At 36.0% G+C, this 20926-nt stretch overlaps 1 protein-coding gene across 9 annotated transcripts in view; it reads right to left on the bottom strand.

The window, feature by feature from the left end:
- The window catches only part of WDR7 (WD repeat domain 7), a 357038-nt gene that overhangs the window by 63515 nt on the left and 272597 nt on the right, over nucleotides 1-20926 (bottom strand). For all 9 annotated transcript variants that reach the window (XM_070512986.1, XM_014847072.3, XM_014847081.3 and 6 more), the window contains one exon: nucleotides 2048-2147. In XM_070512986.1, the coding sequence (XP_070369087.1) occupies nucleotides 2048-2147 (100 nt within the window). The remainder of the gene's footprint in view (nucleotides 1-2047; nucleotides 2148-20926) is intronic.

Genomic DNA, 20926 nt, shown 5'->3' on the forward strand with positions numbered 1-20926 from the left:
AAATACTTTATTGCATCCTATTCCAATCTCCTAGTCCTTTGACTCACCTCTAAACCATCACTTCTAAACATGCCGACCATACTTGTGCATTCTGTTTCAACTGCTGACTCACTTATTTCAAACACTACAACACTAACACCATAAAAGAATTAAGAGAATCCCTTAAGAGCTCACTGTCACTGGATATGACCGGTAACTGGTAAAAATAGTTAAGATTGATTTTAGAGATTTAGCTTTGTTTTCATGTTCTGAATGATGAGTGAAAGGGCAACCCTCAGTTTCACACAGAAGTGGAAGGTAAAAGTGATTCAATAATAACACTAATGATAATTCTGGGTACCAAAATCAAGAAGCTGAGGTAGAAAAAAATCATGGGGATACTAAAATGTACCGAAATGATGTACAGAAAATAAAATGGAATATGAATGACACTACAAATTCCTGTTAAGGAATAATGTCTTTGATTAATAAGGATATCTCAAGTAATTTAATTAAAAAGAATAAGATATTTAAATTATTTATGTATTTTGCATGTTACCAAGATCTTCACTGAGACCACTTAGGAGGAAGAAAACTATAAAGAAATGTGTATTTTGTTCTATTTTTCTTCTGTCTTTATCTTGTAGATGTTTGCAGTTTATTTCTCTCAAAACTGCTAGTAATAATATACTCTAATTTTTAAAAATGTCTCACCAAAAGAGATTCTGAAAATGCTATTTGAAGTATCTGTATCTCTTAGGAGAGATTATAAACAACATGTAACTTAGTTTTTAAGTATTCAGAGTGGTTTCACTGCTCAAAGTGAGCGTTCAGAGCAAAGAAACAGTCATCAATGAGAAGTTAATGTCTTAAACAAAAAAAAATCATTCAAGTTACATACGTGTGGCAAACGGTGCATACCCCAGGCACTCCCAGGAAATGTACGATGCACATTTACACGTTAGAGACTTGGAGAAGGCAAGCGGAAGGAAACATGTTTCACATTCAAATGGTATCCCCTAAACTTGTCCGACCCTCGAAACTTTTACCCCCAACACCTGATTACCCTCTCTTAGAACTATTTCATGGAAAGCAGCCAGGGAAGCTTTTGGAGAACTAATTGTCTATTAAATTTAAGAGACTTTAAAATTTTAGCCACGTCCTTATGAATTTCTTTATATTCCTTCCAGAAATTCCTAACACAGCTGAATATATCAATCTAACACAGCTGGACAGAATTTCTAATGTGGTTGAATAGATCAGCATTGATAAATGCTACAATGAAACATAAGAAGTTATGACTTGGTACTATTTATTAATGAGTATTATAAATTCACCATGATCACGGCAGAGCCTAGCCCTGGTTTTGCCATTAACTAACAGCATGACTCTGGGATAAGATATTCAGTCTTGGAGCTTCAATTCACTTATATCTAGAATGGGGCTAGTTTTGCCTTGTCCATCCGACTGGTACATTTTGAGAATCAAGTCATTAGGATCAAGATCAACATCAAAAAGAATTTTTCATAAGTAATAAAATGTTATAAAAGCAAAAAAAGTTATAAAAGTATAAAAAGTACATTGTTCCAAATAGAGCATCAGTTTCCTTTTTATAGAGCCACACTAAATGCTATTGTGATTTCTTCTTTTCTTGAACTCTGACTAGAACACCATCTTATAATTGCTAAACATCTCATTTTACTTAGTCAGAAAATTAATTTTTGTTTAGCCATTAATCATAATAGTGTATCATCAAACTTTTTTGAGAAAACAATGGCAAAAATAAGAAAATCAGAAAACTTTGTTGAAAAGTATTGCAGAGTAGTTGGGGAGCAGTACCGCCTTCCTCTGGGCTCTGTTAGGAACCCATCTGAGGCAGCCCTTCATTCCCAGTGAATAAAGACAGGAGGGCTCTACAGTCTTTGAGTCCTTCATTAAACTATTGATCCCTTTAGCATTATCCATAATGTTCCAGTAGCTCAGCACGTCAATTGGTGAAGTGCTAGTCTCTCACGCCTTTCAATAATTTCCACACTTTATGGAGAGGAAGTCTCAATGATTTATTTACCTGACATTTTCCAGTCCGGATGTCGTACAGGGCCACTGAACCATGGCGAGCTCCAACTGCTATTCTGTGATTCCGCTCATAATAGCTGACCATGTAGAACCTGAATTGAACATTTTAAGAACAACAACAAAAACAAAACCAGGTGAGATGACCTGCACATGGAAGTAGACAACAATACATTTCAAAGCTTAAAGCCAGCTCTGATATATATTTTTAAATAAGTATCTATAATTAATACATTGACATTTTTCAAAAATGTTTCATTTTAGTAACTCAAAATCAACTGAAAGAAAAATGATGCAGAATACCACTTAGGCCTGTTAATCATTATTTTCAACAGAAAACAACTTCATAATTCAAATACCCTTGAATTTTGAAATAAGAAATAAGGGTCAAATAAAAAAAAAGATTAAATATGAAAACTCAAATTTTGCTCCAGTGACCACCATGCAAATATTTCTATTTGAACAGAAATTGAAAAGGCTTACATATTCAATCTAACTATGTTCTCAAGACTTATTACAGTACTAAGGAGTGAAAATATACTTTCTAGCAGAATAATCATAAAAAAACTACATACATGTTACGCTTAAATTTATATCAATAATTTAGAATGAAATCACAAAGTTATCTACCAGAAAAAAGTTAGCTGCCAAATTCCCTAGATTTTCCACATATATCAGTTTATCTAAATGATAGCCGTGACTCTAGGTAATACAAATTAAAATATTTGGTGCTTATTTGGCATTGTATGAAAATAGAATTTAGGAGGATGGTTTGAAAGTTATGAGAGGCTAATTTATTTTTATTTGTTTTCTTTTTTCTAGATTAATTTCTTGACTGGATGAAGTATTTGAATTCCTGATCTATGCTTTGTCATAATAATTTCATGGCCATGTGGCTAGAGCCAGGGATGGTAAGAATAAAAATTATTAGAAGTGTAAATAAGGTATGATTTTATATCCCCGAAGAGTTTTGAATATACTTCCCCATTATCTAGTCCCACTGTCTCAGTGTGAGTTGCCCAGATGAAAGAGAGGCTTACTCTAAATATTTATGAGTCTATTGCATCAATTCTACTACACATTCCTTCTCTTTTTTCTCTTTAGTTCCATAGGACCAACCTAATTTTGCTATTAATATTTTTTAAAAGACAAGCAGGGAAGGTAAAACAGATGATAGAAAAGAAATATTTCTTTAATGCTTTCTTGAGATTAATGCAGAGTGGGCATGGGACTATGTTTCTGAAATTCTGGTAAGAAAGGCTGAGAGAGGGAGAGAGACAAGATGTTTGAATGTAAGCATTTTGAAATCAGGGACATTCCGACAAAGCCATTATGGCATTAGCAGACATTATGACATTCATGCATATTTCATAAATCTGGAAAACAAGCTTTTAAGTTTTTAAACTTTTTGTTTGTTACTTATTACCAAGTAATGGATTCAACAATACTTTTGTCCTATCCCTAAGCCTCACCCAGTGACACAACTCCTTCCATTTTAGTGCAAGATAAATACTTCATTTTCAGTCACCTGGAAGACACTACTGCAGGATGTCCTGCTGGGTTTTGCTGTGCTCAGGTATCAGATGTCCTCTTTATATACTGGTTTGAGGGAAGGAAGGATACTGAAGGCTCCTGACTCATATGCAGCTTCCTCACTATTAAGTAGTTGGTAAAAAGTTAGTTTCTCAAAGCTTTTCCCATCTAAAGCTTACTCTACACCTCAATAGAGAAGGTAGGAATCAGCATTCAAAATCTATTGTTCTTATATTTGAAAATGAAAATGTTTAAAAATGTTTACTATTTTGTTATTCAGTAATTACATGATCTAAGTATTGGGCATCACTATATGCCTATATCTATGTTTATATCTCTATCTATACACAGAAGCACAATTTATACAATTATGTAATACAACTCATACGTTTCAGAGTAACATGGAATATAATGGCTAACAAATGTTTTCACAAATGTTTATTCTGTGCAGATTAATAGCTCCAGGAAAATAAAATTTCCAGAAGTATTTTTTAAATCTATTATTAACCTTTGCACAGAGGTAGCAGCTATATTGCCAAAATCGTTCTGCAAAACATGAATATAATTACCCCTCAAAATAATCCTCTTCGGAACAAACCATTGGTAAAATATATTTATGTTGACATAATTTTACTTAGTTAAACTAGACTCTAAAATGTTTTTGTTACATTGACCATTTTCTATACTCTGGATATCAACCTCATCCTTCTATATCATCTACAAACACCATTATTTATGAGAGAAAAAAAGATGAAATCTATTCTCGGTATCAAATCTTTAGTCTGCCTGAAAGGACCACATATTACAGGTCTGCATTTTTCATTCTTAGCAATTTACTACTAGACTAATACTTCTAAACAATACCTTAAAGAATTCTGGACAGTGAAGGTCTTAGGGCATGTTTTTATCTTTGCATTTCTTGTTAAACTAGTTTATTCCTTTCACAGTGGCTCTTTCAACAGAAGAAGTCTGTGGTATATATGCAGTCACTTCACAAGTATCCACTCTGGGCACTGGCTGCAGTGAGTCCATCTCTGCTGAGGCTTAGCAGAGCCCACCTTAGCCCTAGACTACTCTTCCCCTCGAACCAGTTCTCCACTGGGAGGCTGTCAAGATTAGGACGGTGAGATACCCATTACTCATCGCCCCCCCCAAAGGTATCAATGGATTTAATAGAAGATCCATTGCAGTTTTTAAGACTATTCTGGTTCTGCAATGATTCCACAAGAAAGTCCTGAATCTCCTCCAAAATTTGGGCCAGGGGAGTCTCTCAGAGTAAGAGTTCTTGTGTGCTGAGCCTTCTGGAAATGGTATCTCAGTGTCCAGTCCACTGCACTGATAAGATGTCACTTAGGCAGCATTTCTTACACAACAACCTAGCAAGAATCCTTTCATTAAATTCAAAATAGAACAATGGCTCTCCTCTACTCAGGCCACCACAAGTAAACAGTTAAGTCAGAACTGTTATCAATAAAGTATACGAAAGAAAAGTAAAAGTGGAATTGAGTAATGTTGCAAAATGTCTTTCTTACTGGGGCTGGGGTGGTCATCATCCAAAAAGCTTAGTGATAATGAAAGCATGTATCGCCCACATGCATACAGAGTGAACCTTTTCAACCATAAATCAAATCACCTCTCTCTTATGCTCACAACTGTCCCTCAAGACCCTACATGATGTGGCCCTTACACCTCACACACTTCCTCTCCTCTCCCCTCTGCTCTAGTCATAGTGATTCCCTGTGCTTTCTTGAATATGCCAAGAGTGTTCCCACTTTGGGACCTTCACACTTGCTGTTCCCTCTGCTGGAAAACTCATCTGCCCAATGCCTCCCTGGCTCAGGCCCTCACTTCATGGTCATCTTGGTAATACAGCAGCCCTTCCTCCATTATTCGTTAGTCAAAATATCCTATTTATTCTTTATTGTACTTATCATCTCTGAGATATTAAACAAGAACTTTTTTGTTTATTGCTCGTTTCCCTCTACCAGAGACTTTTATCTTTTGCTGGAGGTATAAATACATAAATATGGTCCAAACAAGCAGGATGCAACAGTAAAAAGTTCAATGCAGTAAGAAGTTCAAAACACTATGCATATCCTTCAGTGACTAGCATATAAACTATGCTAGACATGGATTTTAAGACCAATAAATATTTTATAGGGTCTAATACAATAATTGAGATGAACAACAGAGGAAACAAAAACTGTCTAAAAAAGTTAGGTAGAAATCAACAAACAAAGCCACGCCATGACCTTCTAAAAACGTATTTTCAATTGAGACAAACAATTGCAAATTTACAAGAAGTTATCTGTAAAGGCCCCTAGAGCCTGGGTACATTAGCATGAGACTGACAGTTGCATAATGGAAACTACTTAATATCTCAGGGAACTGGAAAAGATTACTTGGGCTGAAATTCAAGAAGGCAAATATAGTCTAAATAATGATATATCCAATAAAGTAAATATCTTCGGTATAAACATTGTCCTGGGAATACCAAAATTATTCTAAGAATTGCCAGATATTTATTATTGCCACACATAAATTTCAATGAACATGGTATTATCACACAAAACATAATTAAAAGAAATAATCACTTATCAATCATTATGAAATACTGGAATAGGTTCTTTTAATTCTCCACAGCCATATTTGTGACTTCAACCATTCGTGAGTAACTCACAATGGGGTGTAACTCACCCCACAATGTGGTGGGTCATGAGGTGAAGTACAGATGTGAACCAAGTCCACGCTGGTGCAGTATCCTGGAGTTTGCCAAGCACCCAATAGCTGAGTCTCTAAATAACTTTGGTATTCTCTAGTTACAGTCTCCCTTGAATTGAAAACCTTTTTGTCTTCACTAAAAATGGCCCTCAAATAAGAGAAAATTTGTGTGAAATTTTGAAAAGTCATTTTGGAAAAATATAGGAAAAGGAAACAAGCAAGTCTCAGCAGAAATATGATTTGGGAAAAAGAAAGAAACCTGGAAAAAATCTTTCTTAACTATGACTTTGGTAATCTGTAATGATCTTAGCATGTTAAGATGCTACTGTAAATCACATCCTTGAGCATTAAAATGCAACAAGAAACACTCTTTGATTAATCCAAAATTAACCTACAGCTTAACATGAAACCATCTAAAATGTACAGATGTATGGGATAGAATGTATGGAATATGACTATTTATAGTTCATTAACTACAACTACTATGTGAGCTAACACTTACTGACTGCTAACTGTGTATCAGGCACTGTCATAAGTACCTGTACAGTCACGAGCTACATAACGAGGTTTCAGTCAATGACAGATTGCATGTATGACGGTGGTCCTATAAGATTAGTAATATGTACCCAGGTGTGTAGTAGGCTATACCATTTAGGTTTGTGTAAGTACACTTGATGATGTTCACACAATGATAAAATTGCCTAATGAAGCATTTCTCAGAATGCATCCCCACCAATAAGTGATACACAACTGTATACGTATTTTCATAAGTAACTGATGTATTAGGAGCAATTCTTATTGAGTTGCTTTTAGAAACTCTTGATGTTGATTTTAAATGGTTCACAAACTTTTGACTTTTTGTTAAAAAGGTATTAAGGCAATAAGTATTTGTAAAAAACTCAAAACACCACCAATATGTCTATAGCAAAAAGTAAATCTTTCCTCTCATACCTCTCCCCCACCAAGGGTGACTACTGTTAACAATTCGGTGGACCTTCTGAGAGCTTTTGCTAATTTTTATTACAAAATTGGTATATTACATATATTATTCTGCAACTTACTTTGCTTCGCTCGATACTTCATGGGACATCCTCCCATGTCATTACTTTTCACACCTATATTGTACTCTTGTGCATGTACTTTCCATTATTTAACCATTCTCTTTCTGATGGACTTTTGGGTTGTATTGTACACGGGTCCTTGTACACCTAGGTGAGTATTTTTGTAGGATAGATTCCCCAAAGCAAGATTCTAGATAAAAGCATTTACACATTTTAAATTTTGATAGGGAATGCCAAATTACCTTCAATTTCCACTAAAAGTAAAAGAGTGCCCCCATTTAGTATTTTCAAACTCCTACTTTTTTCCTAATACAAGGAAAAAATGTATCGCATTTTTAATTTGCATGAAGTAAGTTTTTAGATTGATTCATTTGGTTACACTCTTCAGGATATGCATGCAGGCTTCTTTATTAATGCAAACAATTATTTAAAATCTAATCAACACACTGCATCCTTTTATTCCTTGTACATACTGGATGGGGAGGACGAGGGCTGTGCTCAATACCCACGACATGTTCCTAACAATCCATGGAAAAGCATTGAGTCCTAAACACAGCAAACCTGTTCTGCAGGGAAGAATGGTAGGTTTTCTGCAGAGGAGCAATGTACAGGTCACTCTGACCACAAGAAGGTACCAGTGACAACACCTACCCTTGCTGGCTATTATGAGATGTCAAAGAGCTCTTCTGAGGGCCACCATGTGAGGGGCCAGGGCCTCAAAGATTCAGGAGTACGTTCTCAGAGCATTGGTCAACAGCCCTCAGAGATGCACAGCAGTAACCAAGGGGGAGTGCTTGGTAAAGGAGGAGGCACTTTATAGAAAATGTTTGTACACACCCCCAAGAACTCCAGCCTCCTGCTGCTAATGTGTCTGAAAGATTTAGAGACACGAAAGTGGCTTTGTTGAAGGCATTCGGCTCAAGGGGAGGTGTGTTAGTTTTCAGAGGTATCAGTGGTGGAGGGTGGGGAAACGTTTTCTAGAAGTGCTTCATTCCAGTGGAGGCATCAGTTCAAAAGACAAAATGGACAGACCTCTCATTCTGGGATAGTGATGGACATTGGAGAATTCCATTTGAGAGTCACAACTTCCCATTCAGCATCTTGCACACTGTAAACAGTAAACAGGCATTTCCCGAATAACACTGCTGAGTATTTAATAGGTGAATTACTTTCCTTCTGAAAAAACTTGTATAGGCACACTGTAGCTGGGGTGTTAAAAAGAGAACTGGACACGCTTCCAAGGGTGTCCAGGGCGCAGAATTTCTGCAAGGAAAAATACCATGCATGTTGAGTGTGTGTTGTGATGGCCGAGAAAGAGGTCTCTTATCATCTGGCTCTGCAACTGACTAACTGTGTGACCTTGGGCAAGTTACTTAACTTGTCTATGCCTCAGTTTCCTCTCTGTAAAATGGGAACAATAATAGGACCCATTATGGTTGCTGTGGGGATTAAATAAATTAATAGATGTAAGGTACTTAGAACAGTGCCTGGCACATAATCAGCACTTACTATGGTAAGTACCTGCAAACTGCAGTAGCTATCATAATTATCATCATCATCATCATTTGCTTTTCTGCATATATCCTACAGAAAGGATAAATAAGACGTAATTTATTTGCTAATTTTCCTGGGTCAAGTAAGTGCTGACTACTAACATTCTAATAAGTAAGGGAAATGAACACCTCAAAACATTTCAAACTTGCATATTTCTTAAATATTTGTGATTTGCAAATATAACCTGATAACAATTGCAAATTACTTTAGTTTCAGCTTAAAGTTGCTAATACAAATAATAGGGTTTTGGGTTGGAAACTCTTCTCTGTATCATTTCAAACAATCTGAAAATTAAGTATTATTCCTGTTACATAGTGAAATGGAATCCTCCTGGAAGCTCTAGAGTGTTTGTTTTTCTCATGAAGAACTTTAATCCTGAAAGCTGGCCATCTGTTGGGGAGTTTCTAGGAGTAGGGAAATGGACTAAAACAGTTTTAGAGGAATTTCTACTCATGTGAGTACAGGAGTAACTTGTATAATTATTTATTTATTATAAAAGGTAACTAATCTAAGAATTTTACTGGAAGTTAGAATAGCAGCTCTTTTACAACCCATTATTGCTATCGCCATATGGGATGAGAACAAACCACAGGTTTGGAGGACTTTTAAAAAAATGAGCTCATGCACTGTTCTCAAGTAGACAGTGCTCATTTCTTTACTGGATTTTAAGTGCCCATTTAGGGTGAACAAAGCTGATTCAGCTTTTCCCTTGAAAAGCAGAATCAATCAGTCTGTCTACATAATAACAAAGTTTTAGAAAAGGTAAACTCCCTCTCAAAATACAGACTTTTAACTCTTCTTTTTTTTCCCCATTCAGTTCCAAAGTTTAAATACTTATTTTACCTTGAATTTTTTGCATTTTATCTATATTATAGCTTTAATGTTTCCCCAGTGATACCATTTCTTTCACTTGAATTATTCTAACATATATCCAATTTTAAAGGAATACACACTCATTGTAAAAAAGAAACACAGAGATGAGACTACAGAAAAGTAAACAGTTAAGAAAGGAAGGGTACCTTTTCCCACTCGTGCCCTCTAGCACCCCAGGGAACCACGAGAAACACTTTGCGGTGTGTCTCTCCAGACTTTTTTTCTCTTCATATGTATACACGTACATGCATGAATACCAACCCTGACATAAAATTTTCTTCTTCAAAAATGGTTTTATTTTGCATACTCTTCTGAAATTTTCCTAGTTTCTCTTTAAATTTCTCTTCTACTGATCTTTCCATGTCAGCAGAAATGGAATGACCTCAATCTTTTTAATGGCTGTATGGTGCCACAGTTGTAGTATTTTTTAATGGAAACAACTGTTAGTAAGCAATAATTACATTTAAAGGACACAAGTGAATAAAAGTGTTTTAATATAAAGTACATTTTCTATGTAAAATCATACTAAGATGCTTCCCAACAAAGGCATATAGAAAGATAATCAGTATAAAACACTTTAAATTTCAATGTCGATACTACTAAAATTCAGGTGATTTATCCGTTTATAGTGAATTAGAGAAATTTATATCCTGAGTCCTTTAAAGTTAGTTCCTTCTTTACTATACTAACGTCTTTTTAATGCCTACTAAGAAGCCCAAGTAGTTGAGCCACTAAATACATTGGTCAGTTCTATGCAGGGATTGAGATTTCTTCAGTCTTGGCAGTGAAATACATAATGTAAAAGAATACACGTAATTTTTGCAAAGTGATCACTGATTCATTAGTCAGAGATTCACAATTGTATTTAATATAGTCTTTCAACCAATGAGAGCCTATTTTGCATATGGAAATAGCTTAGAATTTGGAGTCAGAAGGATTTATTTGCCTGATTAACATCTATTCATCTTTTTTTTTTCTGTGAGGAAGACTGTCGCTGAGCTAACATTTGTGCCAATCTTCCTCTATCTTATGTGGGACACCATCACAGCACAGCTTGATGAGTGGTGCTAGGGCTGCACGCAAGATCCAAACTTTCAAACCCAGGGCCGCCAAAGTGGAGCTTATAAACTTAGCTACTATACCAACAGGCCAGCCCCATCTATTCATCTTTTAAAATTCAGCTAAAACACCAATTCTCCTTTTTCCTCCTGTGCACAATTGCCAGTTCCCTCCTTTATGGCCCTCCCATCATAGCACCTAAGACTCTTCCAATGTCCTGGATACCCTTTCATCATAGCATTTGTGACATTTCTTTGATTAACCACTCTGTCTCTGCCAAGCCAACTTCAAGGCCCTTGAGGGCAGGGACAGTGGCTGACTGATCAGATGTAGCTAAGTAGACCACGCTGGCCCTGCATGGCACAGTGCACAGAGCAGACACAGACTAAATGTCTGAATAAATGGAAGAATTCCAAAATACTTCCAGAAATTTTTAATCAAGAAAAGCCACATGATTGCTTAAAAATTATTTTACTTTGTTAAATCACTCAAACTTCATTTACTGATTTCTATTTCTTCAGTGACTTCTTTTTTTTCTGTTTTGGAAATTGCATACTAAGACAATATTTACTTGTTAAAAACCAGTCAATATTTTCTTTTCATATTAATTTTCAATTCTAAAAAGAAATACCATCTAGTGTTATTTGAAATAACTGGAGCACGCCAAACCTAACCACTAGGCCCACACGGGTGGCCCCCTAGATAGTATTTTTAAAATTTTTTTTGGTGAGGAAGATTGGCCATGAGCTAACCTCTGTTGCCAATCTTCCTCTTTTTGCTGAGGAAGATTGTCCCTGAGCTAACATCTGTGCCATTTCCTTTATTTTGTATGTGGGATGCCACCACAGCATGGCTTGATGAGCAGTGTGTGGTAGGTACGTGCCCAAGATCCAAACCCTACAAACCCCAGGCTGCTGAAGTAGAACATGCGAACTTAACCACTATGCCACCAGGCCAGCCACCCCCTGGACTTTGTTTTTTAGAGAAGTTTTAGGTTCACACCAAAATTGAGCAGAAAGCACAGAGAGTTCCCATATACTCCCTGGCCCCCACCCCTCACCCCAAGGGTGGCTGAGGCAAAGGCGGGAGCCCCCATACTCTAGGATTCATCTGTTATGGGAGGCAAGCCCACAGCGATGGCTTAGAGCAGTGGTCCTCAAAGCACGGTCTGAGGTCAAAGGCGCTTCCATATGAACACTAAGATGTCACCTGCCTTTTTCACTCTTCTTCTCACGGTGTATAGCTGACCTTTCCAGATTCTACATGATGTGAAACACCATAAGCAGAAGCAGATATGAGAATCCAGCTGGCTTTTATTACGCCAGACATTATAAAGATTGGAAAAAATATTAAAAAGTGCCCTTCTCCTAATTTGTCTTAGAAATATAATTTTTCATTAAAATATTATTTATATTAACATACAATGGGTTATTTTTAAATAAAATACTTTAAAAATTTCTCAGTTTTAGGGGCCGGCCCCGTGGCTGAGTGGTTAAATTTGCATACTCTGCCTCAGCAGCCTGAGGTTCACTGGTTTGGATCCTGCGTGCAGATGCAGCACCGCTCATCAAGCCATGCTAAGGTAGTGTCCCACACAGAGGAACTAGAATGACCTACAACTAGGATATACAACTATGTACTGCGGGGCTTTGGGGAGAAAATAAAAGACGAAGATTGGCAGGGCCAATCTTCCTCAAAAAAAAAAAAAGAGTATGTGCCTATCCTGCCTCTTGACTTGTGGTGAAGATCAAAGTGACATCAAAAAAAATTCTCAGTTTTAATTTCTAGTATGGCAAATATTGATAGTTATAACTCATATAAACAAAAGTTCCTTGGGGCCCTCAATAATTTTTAAGAGGGTAAAGGAGACCTGAGATCAAAAATGTTGAGAATCGCAGACTTAGAGTCTCCCATCCTTGAAAAAGTATAGTACGTACATATGTGTGGGTGTATACACATCTTAAGTACACATAGTGTGAGTATATATAGTGTCCATATATCTTAAGATTTCACACATATTCTGTGTCTTTGGGAATTATATATACTGCATATCTTTGAGCATTTTGTTTCAATGAAATGAAAGCAACACTTGATAGGCACTTAGGTTGCTGAGAAGAGACTATAGGATAACTGTACTCAACAGGATGAGAGGAGATTGAGGACTGGGAAGAAGTGCCTGAGAAATAGAGAAGGGAGAGCTACGGAAGCTGAAGCAGGAAGAGGGTGTGAAGGAAGGGCCTAGAGTGCTTGCCCTCGCCCTCTTTTCCAGGAGCAGATCCTCTGACCACTCACTGCAGACACAGGGTCTCTGCATTCATTCAACAGCTCAAGTGGCTGGGAACATAACAGGAAACGAATCAGACAAGGTCCCTGATCTTATGCGCCTAAGAAGGAAACAAAAACATGAACAAGATGAATCCAGAGTATATAAATTCCATGAAGATAAAAGGGTAATGGGACAGAGATGGCCAGGAGGCTATTCTAGATAGGAAGGTCAGGGGAGTTGACCTGAATGATGAAACCAAACAGGCCATGTCAAGATCTGGAGGAGGAGCATTCCAGGCAGAGGGAAGAGCAAGACCAAAAGTCCTGAGGTAGAAATAAGCTTGACCCTATTCAAGGAATAGAAAAAAGACTGACGTGCCCTCAGGATAGTGAACTTGAGGTTGGGATTTGAAGAACACAGGTCTGACACATTTAATAGAATATCATCTGCAACGTGAGCCCTAAATGATAGGCAGTTTTGCTGCCAGGTATGACGCTTTGTGTAACACCAAAAGTCCAGGGCTCTTTAAGGAGATCCCCTTCTGGGCCCCTGCAGCAATGGAATTTGAGGAAAGCCAGGAATCCCTAGAAAAGTCAAGCGTCCTTTAAAGTAAGTAGAATAAATTTCAGGATTTGTATTGAGTCTCAGAAAAACTAATCCGAGGTCTTCCTGAAGTCCAGCCTATCTTCTTCCCAGGCACTGGATCCTAGGAAAGGTTATGACTTTGGGATATAGGGATTTTCACTTAAGAATGTCCTTTATGAAGCGGTACAAATTATTAATTTTATTTCAATTTTGACCCTTGAGTACATATCCTTTTAATATTTAGTGTGACAAAATGGGAAGTACACACAAAGCACTTCTACCATACCCTGAAATATGATGGTTGTCTCGGGGAAAAATACTTGTAAGATTGAGGTGCAAGCTAAACTAGCCGTTTTTTTCATGGAACACCATTTTTCTTGAAAGTATCACCAAGAGACACACTGTGGTTACTTGGACTTGGGTATTTGGCAGACATTTTCTTGAAAATGAACTATTTTGTTCGTGTCCAGGAAAACAACTGACAGAATTTGTTGCCAATGATAAAATTCAGTCTTTGAAGTAAAAATTAGAGTTTTGGAAAATGGTATGTGGCTTCCTAATACTCACTGACTTTTCTGATGAGATCAGTAGTGATATTAGCTAATGTGGTTTTTGATACTGTGGATTGCAATGTGGCAATATATGGAGAATACACATGACTCGGTGAACCAATATTTTGCAGAGACAAATGCACAACATTAAATAATCACACATGGATGACAGACCCAAAGTGCAAGATTCATCAGTGGAGTGAATATAACAGTATGAAATGTTTGTGCAGATTGCAGACTCCACATTGCAACTGATCTTTAAAAAACAACCACGTGTTGAGTTTTGGTGAACTACCAAAGAAGATGCAAAAGAATCTTAACAGGCTATTGAAACACTCCTCCCTTTTTCAATTACATATCCGTGTGATGCCAGATTTTCACCACATACTTCAATTAAAACAACATATGGCAACAGATTAAAGACGTGCAGATATGAAAACCCACCTGTCTTCTATTAAACCAGATATTAAAGAAATCTGCAAAATTATTAAACAATGCTGCTTTTCTCAGTATTTTTTTTGTTTTGGTAAGTAGTTATTTTTCATAAAAATATGTTTTTATATCAACATGAACTGAGTTTATCATTATTTTTAATAAATATTTTAAAAATTTCTCAGTTTTAATTTCTTATACATTAAAAATCTATAGATATAACCTTTATAAACAAAAACTCCTTGGGGCTTCAATTTTTAAGGGGTCCTGAGACCAAAAAGTTTGAAAACCACTACAATAAAGACTGGAAAACATTTGGTAATCAAAAAATTGTAACCAGAGGGAGAGAGAGATATCAGCAAAATAACGGGGGCAAAGGTCAGACTACAGTAGATTGAGAGGGTATGAGAAGTGACAAATGGACGGAGTGCAGACTCCTTTCCCTGGAGAAGGAGAAATGAGAGACTGGGGAGTAGACAGAGGAGATGCAGAGGGAAGGAAGGGTTTTTAAATGAGAGATAACAGAGCATGCTTCCAGGATGAGGAAAAGACGCCAGAGAGAAGCAGCTGAGGATACAAGTCAGAGAAGGGTTCTCTAAAGAGCCAAGCCCAAGAGGAGGCGAGAGAGGATGGAATGAAGGATGAAGCAAGGAAGAAGCCAGGGGCTGGAGCACGACAGTTAGTTCATCCTCTGATGAGACAGCACGACTCTGTGTGTCCCTTGACTTGTGCATGCCTGTGCAGCGGGTGCACAGCCCACCCTGCAGAACACAGAGCAGGTGTGGGATCCGTTCAGCAAAGCTGGCATCACTTTCATCTGACTGTCAGCACAAAAATGCTCTTAAGTTTGTCTGTTTGTAAAATGAAGGGCAGGAGTAGGTAATTCATGACACGAGGTCCTTTTCACTTTCAAAATTCTACAATTTGTAATTCTATAAAAATAATGCAGCAAGGTCCCTGCTCAAGTAAAATAACTGGTGCCATTATTATGACAAAATTAAGGATGAAACACACAAAGTGGTGTAGCTGGTATCATTATTCAACTACAGGTATTGAGCGTCTATATTGAGTGTTCATATTTTCTAAACTAAAAATTGGGACAGAGTCCAACAAAGGATTTCTTTGGTGTCTGTGAATTTATTTGACAAGTCTTTAAAAGGCATAAAAATTAAACCACTCTTAGTTATACATCAAACAAATTGCCTCAATTTAAAAGAATAAAAATACATGAAATAAGGATCTATCTGGGAATTCTGGGGCATGTGGCTTTGGCCAGATGAAGCCCTCTACTTGTTGCTATAGGGTACTGTAAAAGAAATGGTTGCAAAAGCCCCTTTCTTCAAGCTACTTACAACACGCATACTTGAAGGGCTGTTAAGTGACTAAAAATTGCATTTAGAGGCATATCTAACATTTGCGATGAATATATCCTGAAACCTCTTATATCTCCAAATATAATTTTATTTTCCTATCAACTTACAATTTCATTTAAAAAATCCCTAATCCTTTATTTGTTATGAATTATGTCCCTACCAGTCCTCAAGAATATAATAAAATAGGCTTAAATTAAAAAATTACATTATAATCATATTATATTTCCAGAGGTACTTTACCTTCCTTTCTAATTGAGTGATAGTCAGTAGCTTATAAGAATTTAAATTTTTCTATTCTGAGATTAGTAAAGAACATTTTTGCAAAATGAGTAATAAGCCCTTAAAGTAATAATTTTATAAGTGCATATCATGCACGTGTGTTCTGTATTGCTTCTCTCAGTAACATCTGTCCTTTTCTACACTTTCACACTTTATGCTCCTGCACCAAGTATAGTAGCGTAAAATGAGTCACTGTGTTTATACAGCGACCAAAAGAGGAATAATTAATTAAATAGATTGATCTGCTATATGGGGGACTTCACAAGGATATTAAAGTTTAGTAACACACCAACAGGTAAATACATTTTAACAATGAATTCTGAGGAAACTTCAGTGATGTTTATCTTCCCAAGCCGCGAAAGAAGTTCATTCTATTTTCTTAGTGTCTGGGGTATTTTTAACTGAGGATGTTGCATTATTTATAGCCCAGGCAATTAAGTGTAAATTACTCAGAACCTCTGTACTTCTGCCTCTAACAATAATTAGCTAGAGTGCTGGATGAAGCCTTTTTGAAGATGATCTAGAAGACTGACAAAGGCAAAGCAAAGTCCACTGAGCTGGGAGAGAAACCTAGAGGAATTCATTTCTTCAGTGTTACCTTATTGTATTTCTTATCCTGCTTATTCATAAACATAAAATTAATTCAATGTTGTAACAATCATGTCGCCAATATATCTGCATTCTAAAAAGAATGCAGTTTAATTCCTATATAATATAGCCTTATTTGTTATAGTGATGAAAAATCTAGCAGAATTATTTTGTATAACTGTTTTGAAAGATGTCTGTGCTATATTCTCTCAAGGGCATTGAAATCTAAATAATTTTCTTTTCTTTTTTTTTTTAAAGTTTTCTATTTTATTCTATTTTATTTTTTTGAGGAAGATTAGCCCTGAGCTAACATCTGCTGCCAATCCTCCTCTTTTTGCTGAGGAAGGCTGGCCCTGAGCATGTTACATCCGTGCCCATCTTCCTCTACTTTATATGTGGGATGCCTACCACAGCATGGCTTGCCAAGCGGTGCCATGTTCACACCTGGGATCCGAACTGGCCAACCCTGGGCCGCCAAAGCAGAACGTGGGCACTTAACCGCCGTGCCACTGGGCTGGCCCTAAATAATTTTCTTGTATTATTAATGGATGCCACTATATTATTAATAATATCCCTGAAATTAAAATGTGAATTATTAGGGAATATTTACATCTATGACTATAAACTTTATACAGCAATTAAAATTATGTAATTTGTATATCTTTTACTAAATATATTATAGAAAAATATCTACAGACACATAAGATATAGGACGATCTAGGATATTTCAGTTAACACAATGAAGCCATTTTTATTTTTAGAAAATAATCATAGTTGGTATTATGCTTATGATTATTGTTTCTATGGCTTTTGAAATAAAATTTAAAATGTGCATATGTTTCATGTACACATATACATACATAGGTACATACATACATGTATATACACACACTACATAAAGGACTTAGGAAAGCTTATAGCATATAATACAATAAAAAGACAGAAAAAGAAGACAGGCCTGAGGTGGGATGATGGAGTAAGAGAATGGGAGAGGTAAGCCGTAAAGTACTAAAGTTAGGCAGGGAATTTGGCTTTAAGCTGCCTAACAGCCAAAGCAAAATTTTTAAAATAACATTGGTTTCGTCGGGGGAAAAAAACCCCAAAACAAAAAACAAAACACATACTAGTTCCTCAGTACAAAACAAAGCAAAAATGCCTGCCATTTGGAATTAAGAGAAATGTCTTGATTGAGTCTTCACAGAAGGGACCCTAAACGATACACTGCATGACATCAACATGATCCCTACAATAAATGCGCTGACAGTCTTCTTGCTACACTCTCTTGGAAGGTTCCTCCACGCAAACTGTGGCAATAATGCTGAAGGAGAACTTGGGGAAGGCAACTCTGAAGGAGACCAGGCAGTGTGGTCCAAACAGGCACTCTCTGATGGTTTAGTTTAATCTAGGGGTATAAACTAGAACATGGAGAGGAATAAATGGACCATGTGTTTTTAATCTAGCTTCTAATTTTCTCTTTTCTCAACTGAGTTTTAGATAAAAGATAATGAACAGTTTGAAGTTAAAGTCTTCCGCTGGCATTCTGTGATGCTGTCTAGGAGGAAGTCTTTAAAAACTACTGATGCATCATTGGAATGCGGGGGCTGGTGGAGTGTCTTCAGATGTTTCCTTGGAAATTCCAACTTTATTCAATAAATAAGCAATCAGGGATCCAAGGGTGTACACAACAGAACATGGTCACAAAGAACAATGACTCAGGTTTTGTTTCCCTCGATTTTGGATTATTAGAGTACTTGTTTTCAAACTTTAGTGATCATAAGAATCAGCAGGAGAGGCTGTTAAACGCAGCTTCCCAAGCTTCATGATAGTCTGATGTAGTGGCTCTCAGGTGGAGCCTAGAAATCAGGCGATTCTCTTGAAAGTCCAGCAACTACACTTAGAGATCTTATTCCCCACAGGGCCTAACAGGCGGTGAGCACTCAATATCTGTTTTTAAGTTTCACCTTCTTATCTGGGTCCTCAGGTCTCTCAACTAACAAACAGTGAATATACTTTGTTGAAAAGTATTTTATATGTTCTATCTGAGGACTCTCAATTTCATATGGATCTTAGTTTTTCAGGTATGTTTCTCCGAACAATGGTTCTATTTCTACCATACGAGCATTGTATCTTAGGTATTGATGGTCTGCCCCTCTTTGCACACTGGCTGCTAGGAAGTTTAGAGACAAATTTATGGCTCACCTCTGGTGAATACAAAGGACTTCTAAACAAGCTCAGCTTTTCTTTCTTTCCTATTTTTATTTTCCCTTTGCCTCAATTCCCTCACTATTTTTACGTCTTACAGTAACTTTCAAAGCTGCTTAAAATCTTTTACGGAACAAGGTAAGTGGGTGTTGTATGTATGTGTGTGTGTATGTATGTATAAATGGATAAATAAATAAATACAGGTTAAAAATTGGATAGCAAAAGCAACAGACTATGAATAAGAAGGTTTGAGTGTTATCTTGGAGCTACAACTTTATTAGTCACTTGACCAATAAATATCACAATCTAATTCTCCAAAAATTTTTAATTTACATAATGCCTTTCTCAAATAATTTTTTGAGAATTAATGGGTTTGAAAGCACTTGGTAATTTGTAAAGTGCTATATAAATGAATTGATTACATTATTATTTTTATTAATTGTACATTGCTATAACCTCAAGTTTTAATATCAGTGAGTGAGTTTTGGTCAGTGGTAAGAATGTTGATCGAATTTTACTGGCATGTGCTCTAATCCATTTCTATTTTTAAACAGAAAATATTATGCAAAGTTTTAAGAATTCATAGAAAAGCCATTATATGAACAAAACTAGAAAAATCAAACTTTTTGTATCAGTCTTTCTTTCTTTCAATAAATTTACAACTTTCAGCTTAAACTTTAAATATATTTTGACTAAAGACGCCAGGGAACAAAGAAATTCAGTTAACAATATAACTGAGTGGATGAATCCACCACTCATTAAATTATATATTAAGTCACCATATAATCATTAATAAACCTGAATAAATAAATGAATAAACAAACAAACCTGAATTAATAAAATTGACTATTGGTATATAGCAACATATAGAGCTTAGCTTAAAGTAAAACTCAAGACTTTCACAATAACAGTAAAATGGTAATTTTATTTCAATATGAGATCTGAGAAATAACCGCCAAATTACCAACAATAAAGAAAATCTTAGAGAAATTACCACATTAAAAGTTTTGAAATTCTGAACCAAAACCTCAAAACCAGATGCCTATCAGAATCACAAGCCCATTGGTCAAGGTTAAAAACAAAACCAAACCCAAGAAAACAAAACTCAGGATCGTTCAGCATTCAATGATGCTACTTCATCTTGGTACTCACAGAAAACAGTGAATTTTATGCAGAACCCAAGGCAGAATACTTTCAATTTTTAAATATTCAATGACTTCAGTATACCATATTAGCTTGTAATTTAATTAATACAACTTTAGACATGAAGATCACCTTTATAACACTGACTAAAAATTATTTAATATTTTTGGAAGAAAACTAATTTTTAAAAAATATATTAAAATGATAATGTCATCCTGTACTTTTTATACATGTAAAATATTTTGAAATATATATTAACTAATTTCTTATATATATTTTTGGTTTTCATATTATTATTAAGATGGAGAGATCCACAGAAAACTAACATTCTCTGAATACTTAAATCACAAGCATTTTGCTGGATGCTTTGACAAACGTCATCTCGCTTAAAAAGAACGCTAAATAAAGTTTTACACCTTCTTCTGATCCATCAACCACAGCAACTAAATACTGGTATATAGCAACATCACAGAGGTTAGCCTAAGGTACAACCTATAGCATCTTTAAAAAAGGGTAAAGGAAAGGAAACAAACAAACAAACAAAAAGCACAAAGTTATATAAAGATTTTAAAAACAAATGACACAAGACTGGACCACAGATATTCACATCAATGACTAGAGTTTCATATTTAGTGAAAGGCATTTATTTATAAG

Source organism: Equus asinus, chromosome 7 (genome assembly GCF_041296235.1).
Source record: "Equus asinus isolate D_3611 breed Donkey chromosome 7, EquAss-T2T_v2, whole genome shotgun sequence".
NCBI lineage: Eukaryota > Metazoa > Chordata > Mammalia > Perissodactyla > Equidae > Equus > Equus asinus.